The sequence below is a fragment of the Lissotriton vulgaris genome, chromosome 7 (genome assembly GCF_964263255.1).
Source record: "Lissotriton vulgaris chromosome 7, aLisVul1.2, whole genome shotgun sequence".
NCBI lineage: Eukaryota > Metazoa > Chordata > Amphibia > Caudata > Salamandridae > Lissotriton > Lissotriton vulgaris.
This window is the reverse complement of record NC_141695.1, coordinates 1,488,935,800-1,488,959,113: the sequence shown is the minus strand read 5'-3', so window position 1 is coordinate 1,488,959,113 and position 23,314 is coordinate 1,488,935,800. Positions and strand designations below refer to the sequence as shown.

Here is a 23,314-nt window from a genome sequence, read left to right as displayed (position 1 = left end):
TGCCAACTTGAAACACGTTCAAAATTGTGTTGGCATTGGAAGTGTAGGAAATACAAATTCTAGGTGGTCAGACCCCGCTATTGGGTTTGTCAACACATCATACTATTAAAACCATTGGGAAAACAAATATTGATGACCGAAAAGCATTGGCAAACCATAACCCATTGTTTTTGCCACTGCTTGTTTAACCTGTTATCCCTTTCACCTCACGTTTTGTCTCTTTTTAACCTCGCACTTGTGGAACTCTGATTGCAGTCTTATTCTCTCTCTCTCTTTTTTCTCTCTCTCGCTCTCTGCAACTCAGATCTCTCACACAATTCATGTCCTCCTTCCAATATCTTCCAAACCTATGACTACCTAACCCACTGTGTGAGAACAAGAAGATTTTGGTCTTGGACAGAGGAATGATTCTGGGTTGGGTAGCACTTTCCATATCATGAGATCTATTCTACTATTTGCAAATATTCCCTAATCATGAGGCACATTCTTTAACCTTCTCTTTTCAAACCTACTGGGAAGAAGGGGAGATGCACAAAATAAGTGAGTCTGTCAGGCTTCTCCAGCGAGTAGCTGTGAGCTACTGATAGCTCTTCAGCTACATGTAAGTAGCTCCACTGTGTGCCTTCCAGCATACTAAATTAGAAGGGTTTGCTTGGTTGAATTAATACATGTTGAAATTGAAAAACGTGCATTCAAGATGAAAATCTGTAATTGTTCTAGTACTCATAGCTGATGTTTGGAGAAAAACAGTTTAGTTTCCAATTGAATTTCCAATTCAACAATTCCAATCATTGACTTGTTTAAGAGTCAATATTGTGATTTTAGCAGGGTGAATGTGTTATATACAAATACACATTATGTTATACTTAACCCCTCCCATGCTGGTGACGGAACCGTTCGGTCATGAGCTTCGGGTGGGCTGTGCTGGTGACGGAACGGTTCCATCACGGCCCGCTCGCCACGCCTGCGCGGCGCGAATTTCGCGCCTGCGCTGGACGTTCTGAAGAGCAGGCGGGGCCATGACGGAACCGTTCCGTCACAAGCACAGCTCACCCGCGGGCCGTTACGGAGCGGTTCTGCCACGAGCACGGGCCCGCCGCGCGGCCCTGCCTCCCCCTTAGCTCTGCGGCGGAATAGCTGCCGCAGCGAAGGGGTTAAAGATGAACTTTGAGTGCTAAATCATGTGGTGTTGCAGAGACTTATTACTACCTTGGTGCATTGTAGCTATGGCTGTTTTGTATTACTCATGCAAAGTCTTTATAAATTATTAAAGCTTTTTTTTTACATTACAGTTGTTAACCCTGACTAGTGTACTACTGAGGTGATCACTGTGGTTAACCATGTATAATAATGTAATCTAGTATATTGCTGTTGCTACTACAAAACTGATGATATTAGTATCTTGTCATGATTTTCACCAAACATAAGTAGCTCTATTACAGAAAAGGTTGTAAACCCCTGGCCTAAGTCAAAGGATATATTTTCAGTTTTACATGCTACAAATTGCAGATATTCATGGAAATATTTCTCGAATACTTTACATGATTTTCAAACCTGAGAATAATGCTTTCCCCATTGGATAGCACTCATGTTCAATGTGAGTCTCTGTTGGGAGCTGAAGCGGGAATCATAGAGGCCGACGTTCACCGATTTGCCCACGCCAGAAGAGGTCACCTGCCAGTTATCAATGTCATAGGCAACCGGAGTGTCACCGTTCTCGTCAAAAAATACATCCTCACCAACCGAATCGAAGAAATGGACATTCTTAACGTAAGAAAGTAGCTACAGAAGAAAAAAGGAACATTTTAGGTAAAGTTCTAAAGACAACTAGAAAAAGAATGCTGTAAACAATGGGTGACCAGAAAACGATGGGGAAAGCTGTCTATGCACTGCAACATCATTTTAACTTTGTTTCTAGTCTTCCATTTCTTCCTTTTCATTATTCTTATATTGGTTGCCCTGTCACATTGGTCCACTGCATAACATGACGCCTTTATTGTAGGACGCCTCCTCACATAATAATCAAACCATACCTGCCACCCACCACTCTAGGTTCAATGTTTCAAACATTCCACAGCATGTGAGGAAGCACCCAAGGAAGGTGGGGGAAAGAATTGGGAAGGATGATAAAGGCATGACATAAACGTTTCACTAAAGCAACGAGCAGGTACAGAAACCCCCTTACGATAAAACACTACCCTTGTGAAAAACCTCTGCTTTCTGACACGTTAATCTATATATTATGAAGTAAACAATAAATGTCAGCCTGAGGTAAAATTCATCTTTCGTAGAAACAGACAGTCCCAGGAATTTGACGATGACCCCTGACTGAAGAGTGCCTGGACTCTTCAAGTATCTGGTACACTTTCTCTGGTGCTAGGATTTTTCACTATGTAACAGTCACTGAAGCACTCTATGTGTCAGTGACTATTCCGCAGTTAAATCTCTTCCGAGGCTTGTGCAGTGGCGTAACAAAACTTGAGGGGGCCCCCCTGCAAACTACATGGAGGGGGCCCCCCTCCCATTCTCCGTGCCAGTCTAGAGCTCTCTAGGCCAGCGACCCGCCATACTGCAGGGGATGCGGGCTATTGTTACGCCAATGTCACCAGTCCAGCCGTTATAAGTAACACTGGATGGTGGAGTTAAAGGTTGGGCATAGTCTGCCCGCAGGCTACCATAGGTGGTGGTTCATTCATTACAGGGTCCCTGCCATCAGAACGCCGGGGTAGTTTGCCCAATTTTAGGTGGGTTTCCTGGTGCAGACTCCTGTCATGATATACAACATCGGGCCTACTCATCGTTCAGTTTTGACAAAAGTGCATCTACTGCCCCTTCTCGTTTCAAAACATTAGACAATGTGACAAAGCAGTATTTCAAAAGCAGATGTAACTACAAAGAGCAAATTTTGATAATACATTTTTATTAGTAGACAAAGCAATCTTAAGAGGCATTGCATAGCTTCATACACACTGTGACCCCAATTCCATCACAGTCAGTCTCTCCCTCTCCCTCTCTCTCTCTCTCTCTCTCTCTCTCTCTCTCTCTCTCTCTCTCTCTCTCTCTCTCTCTCTCTCTCTCAGTGAGTCAGTCTCTCTCAGTCAGTCTCTCTCTCTCTGTCATTCAGTCTCTCTCAGTCAGTCAGTCTCTCTCAGTCAGTCAGTCTCTCTCAGTCAGTCAGTCTGTCAGTCTCTCTATCTCTCTCTTTCTGTCAGTCTGTCAGTCCTCTCTCAGTCTGCCAGTCTCTCTCTCTCTCTCTCTCTCTCTCTCTCTCATTCAGTTTCTCGGCCAGTCAGTCTCTTGGTCAGTCAGTTTTCAGTCTCTGAGTCAGTCAGTCTCTACTCTCTCTCCACTCTATCTCTCTATTCTCTCTCTCAATTCTGTCCAATCTATCTCCACTGTCTCTCTCTCTCCACTGTCTCTCTCTCCACTGTCTATCTCTCTACTCTCTCTCCACTCTCTCTCTCTCTCTCCCCACTTTCTCCCTCCACTGTCTCTCCACTCTCTCTCTCTACTCTCTCTCTCTCTCCACTCTCTCTCTCTCTCCCCACTCTCTTTCTTCACTCTCTCTCTCTTCACTCTCTCTTTCTTCACTCTCTCTCTTCACTCTCTCACTCTTCACTCTCTCACTCTCTCACTCTCCACTCTCTCTCTCCACTCTCTCTCTCTCCACTCTCTCTCTCTCTCCACTCTCTCTCTCTCCACTCTCTCTCTCTCTCTCCACTCTCTCTCTCCACTCTCTCTCTCTCTCTCCACTCTCTCTCTCCCTCTCTCTCTCTCTCCCTCTCTCTCTCAGTGAGCCAGTCTCCCTCTCCCTGTCATTCAGTCTCTCTCAGTCAGTCTCTCTCCGTCAGTCAGTCTGTTAGTCTCTCTATCTCTCTCTTTCTGTCAATCAGTCAGTCTCTCTCTCAGTCAGTTTCTCAGCCAGTCAGTCTCTTGGTCAGTCAGTATTCAGTCTCTGAGTCAGTCAGTCTCTACTCTCTCTCCACTCTCTCTCTCCATTCTCTCACTCAACTCTGTCCAATCTATCTCCACTGTCTCTCTCTCCACTGTCTCTCTCTCCACTGTCTCTCTCTCCACTTTCTCTCTCTCTACTCTCTCTCTACTCTCTCTCTACTCTCTCTCCACTCTCTCTCCACTCTCTCTCTCTACTCTCTCTCCACTCTCTCCCTCCACTCGCTCTACTCTCTCTCCACTCTCTCTCTCTCCCCACTCTCTCTTCTCTCTCTACTCTCTCTTCTCTCTCTCCACTCTCTCTCTCTCTCTCTTCTCTCTCTTCTCTCTCTTCTCTCTCTCCACTCTCTCTCTCTCTCTCTCTCTCTCTCTACTCTCTCCCCACTCTCTCCACTCTCTCTCCTCTCTCTCTACTCTCTCTCTACTCTCTCTCCACTCTCTCTCCAATCTCTCTCCAATCTCTCCACTGGCGCCACACTCTCTCTCTCCACTGTCTCTCGCTCCACTGTCTCTCTCCACTCTCCACTTGCTCTCTCTCCACTCTCTCTCTCTCTCTCCACTCTCTCTCGCTGCACATAAAAAGGTAACATGAGGGGAAGCGCTGAAGAATGCTGCATCAATAGAAGCAATATTAGCTATAACTTATTTGCGCTTGGGGTTTTGTTCAATGGGTTTGCAACATTTTATGCTGCTAAGTTAAACTACATTTGGGCTCATGCGGCAAAATGTAATGTACAACGGTTTACTAATTAGAGGATTCTGACTGGCTTCCCCTATTGAAAACATTTGAGCAGTGGATTCAATATTATGATAGTATTTACCTAAGCACTGGAGAGAGGGTGTATTAAATAGGACCATGGAGCATGTTTCGTGTGTGCCTTATGGGCTGTATTAAAGAGGAGGCATTTATTTGTGTCTTAAACAGTTGTTATGCTGTTACTAATGAGCTATAGTGTTCTTGCCATCAAAAATACACGTCATACATTTGCTGACTCCTCCATTTTTATGGAGGTACTGGTGGAGATTAGAGAAATGACAGCTCAATCGCTTGAGATCTTGGGGAGGAAACACGGGAATAATTATCAACAAGCAAAAGCAGGCTGCACAGGAAATGCGACTAAACAACAAGTACTAACGTGGCCCAATCAGAGGAGATTAGCAAGCTGGCATTGAGAAGGGTAGATGCAGACCTAGACAAGTTGCAGCGCTGCCTAATGCCCACGTCTTGCTTGACAACATGGTATGGCATGGTGAAAATTAAGGTATGGTGTGGTGCATAGAATTTGTGAAGCGGGCACTTGCCATTGCTATGGCTGTGTGGTTGCATTGCGCTATGGTCTTACAAGTCCTGAGATAAAAATCCTGAACTTTCTGGAAAAAAAGAGAAAAGTGATACGTGTGACTTAATCTTAGTCACTGCTAATTACTCTGAGTGATATTTCAGTTTATGATGTTATTCTCACTGTGCCACTAAATACAGAGTCCAATCATATGCAAATCAGCCTCGATCAAACAGGAACAGTCCAACCTAAACTGGTAGACCAGACCACATCCGTGCTCCAATGGATCACAAGCAAACTCAGATCAGCTTTGGCCTGTTTTGGAATTGTTAGTAAGGTACCGATTGGGTCCTGTGGGATAGTGAGCTAGGTGCATGCCCAACCTTGACTGGGCATACATGTCATAGGCAGGGCATCCCACTGAGAAAAGTTAAAATGTGAGGAGTGGCATGCTTGAATTAATCTCAGTCACTGTTAAATACTTTAGACCACACTCCAGTGCATGATGGTTTTCCCCACTGTGCCACTGCAGACAGGGACCAGCCCTATGAAAATCAGCCCTGTCCTACTCTAATAAGAAGGCTGCAGTGCACCCTGAACTGTTAGGCCACACGAGCAGGAAGGAACAAATGGAGCCCCACACCTCATAAGGCATTGTGTGGCCACATCAGCGAGGTGCAGCTCGAGCCCTGTGACACTGCAAGCGATGGGACCCGTGGGAGTCTGACTGAGAAAAACACACATGTGATAGATGGGTTGATTGTTTGAATAGAGATTAGCCACTGGTAATTTGTCTCGCTCACATTCGCACCTCTCGGCTGGTCTCGAAGTACAGAACACAGCACTTGTATAACACTTTTACAGTCCAGGACCAAGGTAAGCAGAAATTAAGGAAAATCACCCCAAGGAGCACACTAAATAAATACCAGATGAACTCACTGGCAACAACAGGCAGCACCACATACGCAAAGGAATGAGGCCTAAACAACAAGGGCCTTATTTATGAAAAAACGAGGACTGGCTGAAGGTGCCACACCTACCATTCTGTTGTTCTAGCACGCGTTGCCAACAGGTAGAGAAAAATAGTGCCCAGCTGGCAAAGGAAACAGGTAGAACCAGGATGGCACATGCCCTCAGTTACAGAGTGCTCAGCTGTCAAGAGGCACATGCGTGGAACTGGTGTGCTAGAAGCAGGCAGGTGGTGCTCAAGTCCCAGATGCCTAGGACAAGGAAACACTACAAGGAAGACTATGCATAGCTCGAGCTATGTGGAAACTGGAAATAGTGAAATTAATCGTTTCTAAATAGGTCCTAGAGTGTTGTGGGCAACATTTACACGGCATTCTGCAGGCCATCAGGATAGCACTCCCTCCCCCAGTGAACACATAACTGATCCTGACACCCATCGCTTTCTGCTTCGGTCGGTTATATACTGCTCCCCCCCCCCTCTCTCTACATCTCAGACATCCAGCCCGGCCCCTCAGACATCCAGCCCGGCCCCTGCCAGTGCTAAAATAAATATTTCATTAACGGTCCGTTCCCGCCATCTCCCTTCTGCAATCTGCGCCTCTCTCTAAAACCTGTGTACCATCGTTTTGATCCCACAACATACTCGAGTTTCACACGCTCATCGCTCACCTTAGGCCTGGCTGGCTAGCCTGCAGATTTCCTTTGAGGGCGGGTGCCGGGGTGGGCCACAGAAGACAGGGCGACTGACACTGGGCAAGGCCAGGCAGGGGCTAGTACTGTTTTAAGTACCACGGCGGCCACACCCTTCTGGCTTCTCCTAAGTCACCGCAGTACCAGTACTAAGTCACGCGCTCTTTTACAATGCGCATGACAATATTGACATTAGTCACGAGGCCCGCCCCCACCCTTAAGACCGCGGCACCGCGGCGCGCAGACGCATAGACAACAACTGCGTGCCGCCACGCCCATGGACCTTAATTAAAAAGAAGTAAGAGCCATACTGTGCATTGTGCACCAACTATTTGAATAATTCAAAAAGGCTCAGACAGGCTAGCAGGGCGTGCGCACGCACGGCACCTTAATTCATGTTTAAAATAGAGGCCCGGGCACATTAATCTCCGTGGTGTGAGGAGCGCACTTTTTACAGGCCTGCCTTGCCTTGCTTACTGTGTAGCGTGTCTTCCTTCCTCTGCTAAGAGTGAGGGGGCCCCTGGCTGGAGCGTAGAGGCCCCCTGCGGGGGCCTGTGTTAACACGCCTGTGCCCGTCGCCCCTATATAATTAATGGTTGTTACACAATACATTGAGGCTCACCGTCCGTGCCACGGACTCCGTGGTGTGCGGCGCGCGCACTGTAGTTTACTTTATAGGCTTGGTGACTTCAAGACGTCTTACAGAGAGTGAGGGGGGCCCGGGGCCCCTGGAGCATCGAGGCCCCCCCGCACTGCGGGGCCTGCAGGGGCCTGTGTTACGCCCCTGGGCTTGTGGTATATTGTGTATTGAGTTGTTTCTGTATTGATTGGCTCGTGCAGGTGGAATTTTAGGGGTGATGACGTATGCCCGTTCCACAGCGGTCGCTGTTAGTGCTGTGGAGTCTGGGTGTGTGAAGCAGGTTTCCTCTGCCTAAATAAAGACGACGTTATACAACCTTTATGCTTGGTTGTGAATATGTCTGGAGAGAACACTATTACATTTTGGCATCAGGATGGGATTTGCCAGGCTCCTATGCCAGTAGAGCAATTCTGGGGGACCTGTGAAGTGGGACCTGGCATCCTTCATTAGCAGTTAGCGATAGGACCCGACCTCTTGCTGCTTCATGTTGTCCTGAGCAGTGAACCATAAGCTGTGTTCTCATGTGCCATAAGTCTTTGTGCACTTATTGACTAGGGGCATATTACCAAGCAATAGCGATAATTATCGCTATTGCTTGGTTAGAGACAAAAATTTACCGCTGAGCTGCGGCGATTTTTACCGCAAATAAACCTTGGTATTACCAAGGTTTATCGCAAATGCGATAAAAATCGCCGCAATGCATGAATATCGCTGAAAAGTCAGCGATATTCATGCATTACCGAGCTAATGCTCTTAGCCATGTTATCCACCTCCCATTGGATAACATGGCTAAGAACTGCTCAGGGCAGGTGTTAGCTTTTGGAGATATTCGCTCTTAGTGCGAATATCTCCAAAATTTGGTTATAGGAGATAGCGATGTTAGCGACTGTTTTCAGTTTCTAACATCTTGGCACGCCCACTTTGCATGTCATTAGTGATAAATATCACTGACATGCAAAGTGGGGCCCAAGATGGTCGCTATCTCCTACTAGCTGTCGCTAACTGGTGTTAGCGACAGCTAGGTAATAGGGAGATCATTTTATCTCCGCTTTCTTGGCTTTTAAAGCCAAAAAAGCGGAGATAAACCCCCTTGATAATATGCCCCTATGTTTTTTACTGATTGGTCAGTGGGTGCCCATGACATTGAGCAGAATCGAGGAGGAGCGCAGTCATTAGGCTGTTCGTGCACCACTCCGAAAGTGCACACCGCGCGACCAATGTTTAATCCCCACTCAGTCGAAACCAACCGAGTGATGTAGTTTATTCAGCACCTTTCTGCTACCATTGCTAAACCCTTGAGTGCCTGCCCTCACATTCAGGACTTGTAAGAAATTACCTTTGGGTCAGAGTTGACGGTGCTTGTTTTCGAGACAGCTGTGAGGTCTCACATTCTTCTCCTGTCGATGTTACACCATAGAGTCAGAGTTAAGTTTCGGCTATGCATAGCTCCATCTGCTGCCCACTATGAATGCTTTCACCTCTATATCTGGAATTTGTGATACATAGCACCATTAGGTGGAAACAGTGAACATCTAGTCGGAGAATTTTTCAAACCTTTCAGCATATTTAAGAATCTGCAGATACAGTATGTGGTTGCTTAAAGGGGTGTATACTTAAATTTTTTCCTCTTTCTTGCTCTTTTCCAACATGAGCATCAATCAGTCTGTTGTTGTGCCTCCATCATTTCTAATGCTACAGGGTGAGCCGCCTATTGAACTGGAGGACTAGATTGAGATATTTGAGAACTATGTAGTAAATTTTGAAGGCTCAAACATTTCACCCCTTAGGAAAAAGGCGTTGTTAACTAGATCCTTGGGCACTGAGGGACAGAACATCTTTAAATATTTGCTGCAGGTCTATGAAGACAATGGTGATGTAGTGGAGGATGTTTACAAAGAGCCTATTTGTGGGTGGAATCACCGTGCCAGCACAAATGTCTTACCCCACAGAGTTCTTCTTAGTCTCCCAAGCAATTGATACATCACTAGTGTGGGTGGGGCAAGTGCCTGTGTCTGGGAAGAGCCCAAAACATAGGGATTTAGGGTATAACATCAACAATTTGAAGCGTATATTAAAAAGAACAACGTTTTAGCCAATTCTGCATTAGACACCCACACAAGTGAGGTATCATTTTACTCGGGACTTTAAGGAGAATGCTGTGGGGTAGGACATTTGTGGCGGCATGCTGATTCCACCCAAAAATATGTGAAAAATGTGTTTTTTTCAGCTTAATTTGAAGTTTGCAGGGGATTCTGGCTAGGGAAACGTTGGGGATCAACGTAAACCATACCTCATCAGACTTCCCAGGGAGTCTAGTTTTCAGAAATGTGTGGGTTTGGTAGGTTTCCCTCGATGGTGGCGAGCCCGAGGCGAAAAAAATAGGTGCCCTCCAAAACCCTGTAGTTTTGTGATAGGTAATTTTGAAGTCTCCACAGCACAATTTGGCCCAATTCATTTGCAGCCACTATGCCTACCCACACATATGAGGTACCATTTTTATTGGGAGCCCTGGGAAAATGCTGAATAGTAGGAAATTTGTGTCATCCCAGTGACCCTACAACTTCCTCACACAGAAATGTGAGAAAAAATTGATTTTTTCAACAAAAGTTTAGGTTTGCAGGGGATTCTGGATAGGGTAATGTTGATGGACCCATGCAAGCCATACCTTGCTGGACTCCCCTGGGTGTCTAGTTTTCAGAAATGTCTGGGTTTGGTATTTTTCCCTAGATGGCCGCTGAGCCCGGGGCCAAAAAGTCATGGGACTCACCCTTGCAAATCTACATTGTTTTGTGATAGGTAATTTTGATGTTTCATTAATAGCAGAGGCGTAGCTAGAGCTTGTGGCGCCGGGGCTATCCTTCAGATTGCCGCCCCCTGGGAGGGTGCTCGGGAAAAAGGACGGCGAGCACCTGAAAGAGGTCCAAGAGACACGTAGTATCCCCGCTAATAGTTACCTCGATCATGCAAGTTACATGCACATAATTGACACGGTCCAGGTCTAGACAGCCCCCGTCCCCAAAATAGTGCTGCCTGGGGCGGACCGCCCCCACCTAGCTAAGCTCACACTCACTCTTCTCTCCATCCATCCTTATCTCCATCCAGTTATTCATCTCACACGTTAATACGTCAACAAGATATGGAAAGCATCCTTTTTCTTCCTCAAGACCCTACTGAATATAAACCTTACATAAATTTCCAGGATTAAGATCTCCACATATTACCCAGCATAGTGACAGAAATAGAAGAATCCAGTGGACTGTATGTAGGCCTTGCTCTGTTACTCAAGTGCAAAACCCAGCGTGTACAAAAGGCAGCACTAAGGCTTCTTCTACATCTTACAGCCACAGAGCTTAGTAACGTTGTAAGTCACACCTCCAATGGCCCCCAGTTTGTCAGAGGATTTCCTTTGAAGGGCTTGGCATAGTCCACAAAATCACCTACTGAGCTTTCATGAGACGTGAATGTCCCTGACCAAAACCTAGGGTCAGTATCTAGACACCTCCCCTTTCCACAAGAGGGGAAATGACTGAACACCCTTCTCACTCCAAGCAGCTAATACCATGAGACATGTTTCCTAGATTCATTTACAACTTTTTAGAATACTTTAAAGATTTAGAAACAGAGATGAAAAATTGCGTTTCCAAGGAACTGAAAGCGTTGAATATGTTGCTATTTTGTAAAAGGTAACGTTTTGTCGTAATTTGTGCTTTGGTGCTCATTTCTCTCAGTTTGCTAATATTAAATATTGTCATGAATACAAATTACTCGTCAAGTCGGTTTATCTAAGCATACCAGCATAATCTAATTATGAGGTTTAGGATATCAATAGTCTGCATTCTTACCTGGGGATCATTAAAAAAACAATTACTTCCTTAGATAATTGATGACTGAATTACTCTTGCTGTTTGCATTGACAGTAGCCAAAAGGGTGCTTTACATTAAATGAATTAGATCTGGAAGGTGGACAGTAAAGAATGATAGAAAAGGAGAATTGAAGGATGACGAAAGGACTGAAAGGGTGAGGGAATTACCAGAGTAGAGGATGGTAACATAGAGCTAAGTTATGGATGCAAAGAAAAAAGTAAGGAACTTAATACACATGGAGGGAGGGGAGACAGCAAGAGAAACAGAAGGGGCTATGTAGGTGAAGAGGAAACAAGCGGTAGGGCTACAGAGGTGAGAAGGAAACAAGCGGTAAATAAGAGAGCAAAAGGAATGACTGAGAGAAGAAATACGAGGGGAGGGGAATCGAAAGGGATGAGAATAGAGAAAGAGAACGGCCAGGAGGCACGGACAAGAGGATGGAAGGGATGAATGAAAGGATCAAAGGGAAGAGTAAAAGAATGAGAGACGGAAGTGAGGAAAAATATAAATATAAAAGTATATATGTATGCATATTATGCCAGTATAGACAATGTTATATTGCACTTTCCATAGGCAATTGAAACCCAGTTTTGAACCCAGGCGATTAAGAGTGTGACTAGGTTGCGTACCTCATTAATCCCCCTGCCCTCCCTTTCCCACATATTGGTGAAGTGAGATTGATAGATGGAGGCGGTGGACTCTAGGCTGCATTCTGGGCAAATGCACTCAATGTGCCTCGCTGAACAAGCCCAAATTACCCAAAGACAGCCTGACGAAGTTGGACCTATCCAAGGTAGGAGGACCAGTAGGGAGATTGGCTCCAGTCTCCCACCCTGGGCCTCTCATGACATTTTAATAAAAACCTGCATGACTCAGAACGGGTCGAAAAGGACTCCTGGGTGTGCCCTGGGCTGCGAGGCCTCTGCGATCCTTGTGGTTGGCTCGGGTGGGTCCAGTCGCAGGAACACATTTTAAAAAATAATTCCTCGGTGTGCGGCGCGCGCGTTGCTGCCACAACTTCCTCCTCGCACTCGCTTTACGCATCGGGCACCAGGAAGTCACGTGACAGGCTGCTGCACAGCGCTCGCACTTCAAACGGCGGCCACAGCACTGGCCCGTTGCGGCGGCCTTTATAATTTATTTGAGGACACTCACTGACAGTAGTAACCTCAAATAAAGGATTAAGGCCGCCGCAACGGGCCAGTGCTGCGGCCGCCGCCCTCATAATAGTGCCGCCTGGGGCGGACCACCCCCACCGCACTCCCCTAGCTACGCCGGTGCTCAATAGGTTTTGGACTTTTGCCTGTCGCGGTTACTTGACCCACCCACGCGAGTGAGGTACCATTTTTATCGAGAGACCTGGGGGAAGGCTGGGTGGTAGGAAATTTGTGGATCCACACAGATTCCAGAACTTTCCACCACAGAAATTTGAGGAACTGAGTTTTCTTATGAATGTTTAAGTTTGCAAGGGATTCTGGGTAACAGAACCTGGTAAAAGCAAGACAAGTCCCTGCATCCTGGATTCCCCTAGGTGCCTTGTTTTCATAATTGTGTAGGTTTTCTAGGTTTCCATGGGTGCCAGCGGAGCTAGGGTTCAAAAGCTACAGCTGGGCACTTTGCAAAAAAAGGGTCAGTTTTCACTGTGAAAATGTGGTGTAACCAGATTGCGTTTTGGGCCGTTTCCTGTCGCGGGCACTAGGCCTACCCATACAAGTGAGTTACCATTTTTGTCTAAACACTTTGGGGAATGCGGGGTGGGTGGAATTTTGTGGATCCACGCAGATTCCAGAACTTTCCATCACAGAAATGTGAGATAAATGTGTTTTGTTTTACAAATTTTGAGGTTTGCTAGGGATTCTGGGTAACAGAACCTGGTGAGAGCCAGACAATTCACCCCATGCTGGATTCCCCTGGGTGCCTAGTTTTCAAAAATGTATCGGTTTGTTAGGTTTCCCTAGGTTCCTGCTGAGCTAGGGTTCAAAATCTACGGCTAGGCGCTTTGCAAAAAAAGGGTCAATTTTCACTGTGAAAATATGGTGCGTCCCCGTTGCATTTTGGGACGTTTCCTGTCGCGGGCACTAGGCCTACCCACAGTAGTGAGGTACCATTTTTCTTGGAAGACTTTGGGGAATGTGGGGTGTGTGGAATTTTGTGGAACCACGCAGATTCCAGAACTTTCTACCACAGATATGTAAGAAAAATGTATTTTTTTTTGACAAATGTTTAGGTTTGTAAGGGATTCTGGATAACAGAACCTGGTGAGAGCCGGTCAAGTAACCCCATCCTGTGTTCCCCGGGGTGTCTAGTTTAAAAAAATGTATAGGTTTGCTAGGTTTCCCTAGGTGCTGGCAGAGCTAGGGTTCAAAATCTACAACTAGGCACTTTGCAAAAAAAAGGTTGGTTTTCACTGTGAAAATGTGGTGTGTCCACATTGAGTTTTGGGCCATTTCCTGTTGCGGGCACTAGGCCTACCCACAGAAGTGAGGTGCCATTTTTCTTAAAAGACTTTTGGGAACCCGGGGAGGAGGAATTTTGTTGATCCACACCGACTGCAGAACTTTCCACCACAGAAATGTGATGACAATTTGTTTTATTTTACAAATTCTTAGGTATTAAAGGGTTTCTGGGTAATAGACCTTGGGAGCTCCAGTGAAGTCACCCCATCCTGGATTCACCCCGGTGTCTAGCTTTCAAAAATGTATAGGTTTGCTAGGTTTCCCTAGCTGCTAGCAGAGCTAGGTCTCAAAATCTACAGCTAGGCACTTTGCAAAAAAGGATCTGTTCTCACTATGAAAATGTGGTGTGTACACATTGCGTTTTGGGCTTTTTACTGTTGTGGGCATTAGGCCTACCCACACAAGTGAAGTACCATTTTTCTCTTAAGACTTTGGGGAATGCGGGGTGTACGGAATGTTATGGATCCACGCAGATTTCAGAACTTTACCCCACAGAAATGTGAGGAAAGTGTGTTTTTTTGTATACATTTTAAGGTTTGCAAGGGATTCTGGGTAACAGAACCTAGTGAGAGCCAGACTAGCCACCCCATCCTGAATTCCCCTGGGTGTCTAGTGTACAAAAATGTATAGGTTTTCTAGGTTTCCCTTGGTCCCTGCTGAGCTAGGGTTCAAAATCCATAACTAGGCACTTTGCAAAAAAGGGTCTGTTTTCACTGTGAAAATGTGGTGTGTCCACTTTGTGTTTTGGTCCAGTTCCTGTCATGGGCACTAGTCCTATCCACAGAAGTGAGGTACCATTTTTCTCAGAATACTTTGTAGAGTGGGGGGTGAGTGGAATTTTGTGGATCCTCACAGATTCCAGAACTTTCTACCACAGAAATTTAAGAATTTTTTTTTTTGGACAAATGTCTAGATTTGTAAGGGATTCTGGATAACAGAACCTGGTGCGAGCCAGTCAAGTCACCCCATCCTAGATTCTCCTGGGTGTCTAGTTTTTACAAATTGATAGGTTTGCTAGGTTTCCCTAGGGGCTTGCAGAGTTAAGGTCCAAAATCTACAGCTAGGCACTTTGCAAAAAAGGGTCAGTTTTCTCTGTGAAAATGGGGTGTGGCCACATTGCGTTTTTGGCTGTTTTCTGTCGCAGGCACTAGGCCTACCCACAAAACTGAGGTACCATTTTTATCAGTAGACTTTGGGGAACGCTGGGTGGGAAGAATTGTTTTGGATCTACGCAGATTCCAGAACCTTCCACCACAGAAATGTGAGAATTTTTTTGGGGGGGGGATAAATATTTAGGTTTGCAAGGGATTCTGGGGAGCAGAACTTGGTGAAAGCCGGTCAAGTAACCCCATCCTGAGTTCCCCGGGGTGTCTAGTTTAAAAAAATGTATCTGTTTACTAGGTTTCCCTAGGTGCTGGCAGAGCTAGGGTACAACATCTACAACTAGACACTTTGCAAAAAAAAGGTCAGTTTTCACTGTGAAAATGTTGTGTGTCCACATTGAGTTTTGGGCCATTTCCTGTTGCAGGCACTAAGCCTACCCACAGAAGTGAGGTGCCATTTTTCTTGAAAGACTTTTGGGACCACGGGGTAGGCGGAATTTTGTTGATCCACGCAGATTGCAGAACTTTCCACCACAGAAATGTGATGAAAATGTGTTTTATTTTACAAATTCTTAGGTTTTAAAGGGATTCTTGGCAATAGAACCTGGGAGTCAGGTCACCCCGTCCTGGATTCCCCTGGGTGTCTAGCTTAAAAAAAATTATAGGTTTGCTAGGTTTTCTTGGCTGCTACCAGAGCTAGGGCTCAAAATCTACAGCTAGGCACTTTGCAAAAAAAGGATCTGTTCTCACTGTGAAAATATTGTGTGTACACATTGCGTTTTGGGCCTTTTACTGTTGTAGGCATTAGGCCTACCCACAAAAGAGAGGTACCATTCTTCTCTTAAGACTTTGGGGAATGGGGGGTGCATGGAATTTTATGGATCCATGCAGATTTCAGAACTTTCCCCCACAGAAATGTGAGGAAAGTGTTTTTTAATACATTTTAAGGTTTGCAAGGGATTCTGGGTGACAGAATCTAGTGAGAGCCAGAGAGGCCACCCCATCCTGAATTCCCTTGGGTGTCTAGTGTTAAAAAATGTATAGGTTTTCTAGTTTCCCTAGGTGCCAGCAGAGCTAGGGTTCAAAACCTACAGCTAGGCAAAAATGTGGTGTGTCCATGTTGTGTTTTGGGCCATTTCTTCTCGTGGGCACTAAGCCTCCCCACAGAAGTGAGGTACCATTTTTCTTGGAGGACTTGGGGGAACGCGAGGTAGGTGGAATTTCTGTGGATCCAAGCAGATTCCAGAACTTTCTACCATGACAAATTTTTAAGTTTGCAAGGGATTCTGGGTAACAGAACCTGGTGAGAGCTAGTCAAGTCACCCCATCCTGGATTCCTCTGGGTATCTGTTTTTCAAAAATATATAGGTGTGCTAGGGTTCCCTAGGTGATGTCAGAGTTAGGGTAAAAAATCTACAGCTAGGCACTTTGAAAAAAAGGGTGAGTTTTCACTATGAAAATGTGGTGTGTCCACATTGCATTTTGAGCCGTTCCTGTCACGGGTACTAGGCCTACCCACAGAAGTGAGGTATCATTTTTCTTGGTAGACTTTGGGGAATGTGGGGTGGGTGGAATTTTGTGGATGTACGCAGTTTCCAGAACTTTCCACCACAAAAATATGAGAAAAATGGTTTTTTTAATACATTTTTAGGTTTGCAAGGGATTCTGGGTAACATAACCTGGTGAGAGCCAGTCAACTCACCCTATCCTGGATTCCTCGGCATGTCTAGTTTTACAAAATATATAGGTCTGCTAGGTTTCCCTAGGTGCCGGCAGAGATAGGGTTAAAAATCTACAGCTAGGCATTTTGCAAAAAAAGGTCAATTGTCACTTTGAAAATGTGGTGTGTCCACATTGCGTTTTGGGCCGTTTCCTGTTGCAGGCACTAGACCTACCCACAGAAGTGAGGTACCATTTTTCTACAAAGACTTTTGGGAACTGGGGGTGGGCAGAATTGTGTTGATCCACGCAGATTGCAGAACTTTCCACCACAGAAATGTGAGGAAAATGTGTTTTTGTTGATAAATTCTTAGGTTTTATATGGATTCTGGGTGATAGAATCTGGTGAGAGGCAGTCGAGTCACCCCATCCTGGATTCCCTTGTTTGTCTAGTTTTCAGAAATGTATAGATTTGCTAGGTTTCCCTAGGTGCCGGCAGAGCTAGGGTTAAAAAACTACAGCTAGGCAGTTTGCCAAAAAGGGTCATTTTTCACTGTGAATTGTTGTGTGTTAACGTTGCGTTTTGCACCTTTTCCTGTGGTGGGCACAAGGCCTACCCCCACAAGTGAGGTACCATTTTTCTCAGAAGATTTTTGGTAACGCGGGGTGCATGGAAATGTGTGGATCCACGCAGATTCCAGGACTTTCACCCCAGAAATGTGAGGAAAATGTGGTTTTTTTTAACTCTTTTTTTGGTTTGCTAGGAATTCTTGGTAACGGAACCTAGAAGGAGGCAGTTCCGGCAACCCATGCTGGAGTCCCCTGGGTGTCTAGTTTTAAAAAATGTATAGGTTTGCTAGGTTTCCCTAGGTGCAGGCAGAGCTAGGGTTAAAAAATTACAGCTAGGCAGTTTGCCAAAAAAGGGTCATTTTTCCCTGTAAAAATAAAAAGCATCCAAGTTGCATTTTGAGCTGTTCCTGACGCGGGCACTAGGCCTACCCACACAAGTGAGGTACCATTTTTATCGGGAGACTTAGGGTAATACAGATTTGTAGAGCAACTGGTATTAATTATTGACTTTCAATGCAATTCTGCCTTCCAAATGAAAGACATTGTGTAGTAAAGAAGTTATTTTGACATATGACCTATAATTCTCATGCTAGTATGGGTACTCATAATTTCGGAAATGTGCAAATATCTACTTTTTTAAACTCTATATTTTGTTTCAATTTCCGAAATATATAGGTGTCGTTCATACCAATATATTTTCCCAAATTAATTGCTATATACCCAGTACATAATAAAAAAAACATTGCAAGACGCCACTCAGTTATTGGCTCTGGGTTCGTCGGGTTCTTGATGAACCTACAAGTTCTATATATCCCCACAACCAGAAAGGTCCAGCTTCCAAACAGCTTTCATAATTAGAAGAAGTTACAGGGGAAAACATTGACACAAATGTCTGTTTTCTCAACAAATTTTCAATATTTTCTATATTCAAATGTTAGTTTCTATAAATAAACCTTGAAGGATCTACACAAATGACCCCTTGCCGAATTCAGAATTGTGTCTACCTTTGTAAAATGTATAGCTTTCCAGGATCAATTATTGCTTTCATACCCATTTCTACCATTAACTGGAAAGGGGTTGAAAGCACAAAAATAGAACAATTAGGCTATGTCCCACAAAAATCCCAAAACTGTGTAAAACATTTTTGGTTTTCTGACAAAAGTCTGCTTGTCACTCAAAGGTGGGAAAATTGTGATTTCAGCACCACAAATACCCCTTTGTTGACACTATTTCCAGGGAAAAAAACAGACACTTTATTCTGTAGCCCCTTTTCCCATTTTTCTCCAAAAATCAAAATAAGCTATATTTTGGTTAATGTTTCGGTCCCCTCCAGGGAAATACACCAATCCTGGGTACCTTTGGAGTCCCCATGATGTTGGAAGAAAAGTACGGAAATTTGGTGTGGATACTTCATGTGGTCAAAAAGTTACAGGGGCCTAAGGGTGCACTACCCCAAATAACCAAAAAGGCTTAGCACGGGAGGAAAGGCCTAGCAGCGAAGGGGTTAAAGAAATACTGCAACTTGAAATGAGATTCTCCGTACAAGATACATTTTCAGATTCATACAGGCATGCTGTGCAAGTCAGCGCGATCTTGACAGGTAAGCGTATCACCAAAAAATAAGTTGAAAGTCTGTGCGCGTCAGCGCTGGCTGGAGGAAACACTCTGACGTGCATGGAGCTCAATCAAAGATGGCGCTAGAAGAGGTGCTAGAGGGCGCACATGCAAGATGGCGGCACTTGCGTGAGGCTCTTGCTGCTCTGATACCTCAGCACTGCGCCAAAAAAAACACCACAAAGAGATCAGAAAACTTCTGCTTCAACTTGCAGTGTCGCAATCCACAGTGAACAGCTCAGAGAGCGAGCTACAGACCTCCGGGCCCGCCATCTCCAGGCTCCCAAAATGGAAGACACAAGACTCTGAAACTCGGCACTCCTGCTCCTGCTGGGCCTGCTCCCACTACCACTGCTGAGGCGAACGGACGCCTGTGTTCCAAAATAAGCAGATCCAGATTGAAACGCCAAGTACCCTGCAATCTGCTGCTGGTGCTCGCCTACCCGGTGTGCTGAGCCTACCTGCCCGGTGGATGCACGGAAACCTCCAGTAACTGCAACATGTCTCTGAGCAAGCTTGACTGTGCCACCCCTGCAGTGCTTTGTTGAGCTCTGATCCTAGTCGCTGCTCCTAGACTCCGCCACACAGCTGCCTGAGCTCAACTACCTGCAACACTGAACCCGACTTGTCCGGCGGGCCGGTGAGCCCACTGGAAGTGCCGCCCGACCCCGAGTGCCTCTACCTACTCCGCCTCTGCTGGGAACTGCAGTCCTGCTGCCAGAGCCACACTATTACCGGGTGAGTGTAGACCGCCCAAGATCAGCTACTTGCTGATATGGCACGAGTAGGCTCCTCTCTGCGCTGCCCCATCACTCATCCCCGCGGCGTTCGCTATTGGAGACGGGGCCCTCTCACTGCAAACTGTCATCTTCCCTGAGGCCCGCAACGTTTACAGAGACTGCCACATTCAGGGAGGTTCATCGTGAGGCCTTGCCCTCTTATGCGTAAGCTCTTACCCAATACCTAGGGACCCGCCCACTATTTCCTCGGCGCCCAAGACGGCTCCTTTTGCTCCTCTCCATCCCCATGAGGGCTCTCCTACCTACCACCTCTCATGCAACCCAGGCACAGAGTCCAGCCATTTTTTACACTTTCACTCCCTTCCTGAGTAACGTGCCCCATCGGGTGTGCTGGTAACACACTGGACAACAGCACTCTTTTTTTTTTTTATAAATATTTTTATTGACATTTTTTTCGATTGCAAGACAACAACTGTTATTAACTGTATGATAGGTAGACATATTCAAATAGATGGCAGCCACATAGCCACTCAGGGTAAAGTAGAATCAAACAATAGTATTATGTACCAGAGCATTGTTCCGAGCCACATCTTTCCCTCCCAACCATATATCCAATCATCTATGATCATTATGAATCAGAGAGCGAGAGTCCATAGTGTGCAAGCCAGGGTTTCCATTTTTTCCAAAACTTTTTGGGGTAGCCCTGTGCTTTATATGTAGTCTTCTCTCCTAGCATAATTATGTCCATGCTCTTTCTCCATTCAACAAGTGACGGACTTGCCGCTGCCCCCATGCTCTAGCTATTTCTCGTTTTGCTACCACCAGCCCTAGCTGTAGCAAGACCAGCTTGGGTTTAGGGAAGTCAATGTCTGTCGATATTCCCAGCAGAACAAACGAGGGGCTGAGTGGAATCGTCTCCCCAAAACACTCCCCATCTCCCCCAACAGAGCTGTCCAGTACCATTGAATCTAAGAACATTCCCACACTGTGGGATAAAATGTGCCTTCTGACCCTGAACAACGCAAACAAGCGGATTTTTCTGCCCGTCCAATGTGGTGTAATCGCATTCTGTCATAGTATGCCCTATGCAAGTAATTGTATTGGATCAGTCTGAGGCGGGATCGGATGGCTACCTCTCAAGGATGCATCAACGCCATTTCCCAATCCAGGTCGTCCATTTCACCCTGTTCTGATTCCCGACAACAGCTCTCTTAAACATCGCTACTTCATGGGAATGACGACCATCCCCTCTTTGAGACAGCGAATGCGTGCGGACCTTGGCCTTGGTGGCTTGCGTGTGAAGTGTGCATACCACAGCCGGCTCTTGTCAAATCCTTCCTCTGCTCACAGTGTTGACTAACGTTGAGCGCTACAACCTCTGGGCCCCCAAGGGACACCAACACGCCTCACCCACCTGACCTTGGCACCCACCACTCTTAGCAGTGACCATTCTGCTATGCTCCTTCATACCCAGCACCACCTTTGCGAAGCATGGGATAGCGCAAGACCTATATATTCACAAAAACTACTCTGGATTGTCCCTATCTAGCAGCTTCCTACCATCTTCCCAATCCCGGAGCGACTTGCTGACGGCTAGCTGCAGTGACCCTAGACCTAGGCGGACGCCTTTATAGTGACCACCCAATGGAAACGAGGTCCTGCGTCCATCCCTCAGCCTCCTGATCTCATAGCAAAGTCGCTGCCATACCTGGTGAGACCCTCATAACCAGAGCCATGGGGAAGACAGACAGCAAGCAACCCAAATTGACATTTGAGGCCTGCAAGTCTGTAAGAACGCACCAGAAAACCGATGAAGCAGCGACAGACACCTCCACCACAGGAGCGCCCATATCTACCGACAACCTTAAAAATCTCCTCTTCACCGTCCAATCCAACCTCGCCTCAATAGAGGCGAAAATGGACTCGATGTCTGCCCGTCTCGATAATGCCACGCACAAACTCGGCCAGCATGAAGAGCGACTAAAGGAGGCCAAGCAACGCCTCTCTGAAGTAGAGGATACATTCTCCGATTCCACAGAAAAACTGTTGAACATGGAAAAAGTCCTCAAGGTCATCGCTGCCAAGAACGAAGACCTTGAATCAAGGTCACGCAGAAACAACCATCGCATCCTTGATGTTTCGGAATTCACAAATACTGGTAAAATGGAGGAATTTGTTGAGCGCCTAATCAACACACTCTTTGGCAGAGACGCCTTCTCTGAGATACTAATAGTCGAACGGGCACACAGGTCGCTAGCCACTTGCCCTACTCCAGGACACCCTTCGAGGCCCATCATAGTGAGGATCCTCAATTACCAAGATGTCGCCTTACGGCTGGCAAGGGAAAACCAACCACTATCCAATGAAGGCATGGCCATCACAATATTCCTAGACTGCACTATGGCAGTCCAGGAAGCCCGTAAAAAAAGTTTCTGCCAGTTAAGAATAAACTTCAGCAAGCAAACATCACTTATTACATGCTGTTCCCTGCAAGATTGAAGGTCACATTCCAAGACAAACACCACTTATTCATTCAACTGCAACAGGCCAATGACTTTCTGAAATCTCTGCCTAAGAGACCTACCAGCCACATGTCCCCTGGGCCTTCACATAATCCCACCACTGAACTATCTGATGTAGAGTTAATACGACGTTTAAGCAAATTGGTCAAATGGCTTGCAGAACCAGGCAGCTCCTCACGGACACCTGGCTCTTCATTACCTGACTCTGCACTACTGAAGTGTCCTAACTACAGCCTCTCACCATGATCAAAACACAAATACGGAGAAACCAATACCACCACGACATTCCGTGAACCATCAGAGACACTATACCTGCACCTGAGCACCCTCGTACCACCGAGAAGGACCTGTGTCGCCCTTTAGTTAATACCCGAAAGGTCATCCCTCCAATGGTTTGTCTCTCTAGAAATCCAGAGACACACTCGTTTCCCTGTTGGGAACTTTGTATTGGGGATTATGGGGAGGGGAGGAGGAATTCACTGCCACAGCAGAATTGGGCTGCTGATGTGGGAGAGGGGGTTTGTTCACACCACACGACATGCATATGGGACAGATGAACAAACCATGCTATATCCATTGAACGATGCACCTAGGACACCCTTTACCCACCATCAAACACAAACTCGCGATGACCCAGGTTAGCCCCCTGGTTACAATTTCCTGACATGGAATGCATATTGTAGTGTAGTTCCTATTTTCCCTATAGGCCCTGCGCATTGGAATAACATAAACAGCAGTGTAGACGTGGAAGTGCGGTCTTCCAGGTCTCTACTGACTATGTTAAACTTAATAAGGCTTTGTACCAACTAGCTCAGAGGTCACTGGAAACTTTCTTGACTGAATAGGAAGTGATCAGCTTCCCTGGCCCAGCCAAGAAGGGATTCAGTTTTCCAACAACCGCATAAACATGACAACTTTGCTCCTTAGAATAAGAGTCATTCTCTAGAGTCGTGTGAAACAATAGACAGCTATTTCACTCAGTCAGTTGTGCAGATTACTTTGCAGAGAATAGAGAGACGGGCGTTTTCAATAAAAGGTATTATTTATTGAACAGTCTTTCTTCTCATGCAAGAGAAATGAATTGCCACAATTGCAAGACTTGTTATTATAAAAAGCGCGTACAGTAAAAGGAGGATTGCGAAATAATACTGTAAAAGCATTGATATGGCTTCTTAGCGATACAATGGTTAAAATGAATAAAATATATACATTCATATATACATTTGACTAACGTACTCAACTGGTGCTTCTAACTA

The 23,314-nt window shown here is 45.8% G+C and overlaps 1 protein-coding gene across 1 annotated transcript in view; it reads right to left on the bottom strand.

The window, feature by feature from the left end:
• Positions 1-1,548: 1,548 nt before the first annotated feature.
• LOC147705851 (extracellular calcium-sensing receptor-like) overlaps positions 1,549-23,314 on the bottom strand; it is a 210,446-nt gene continuing 188,680 nt past the window's right edge. The window contains exon 4 of the mRNA XM_086928989.1: positions 1,549-1,782. Coding sequence (XP_086785115.1) covers positions 1,549-1,782 — 234 coding nt within the window. The remainder of the gene's footprint in view (positions 1,783-23,314) is intronic.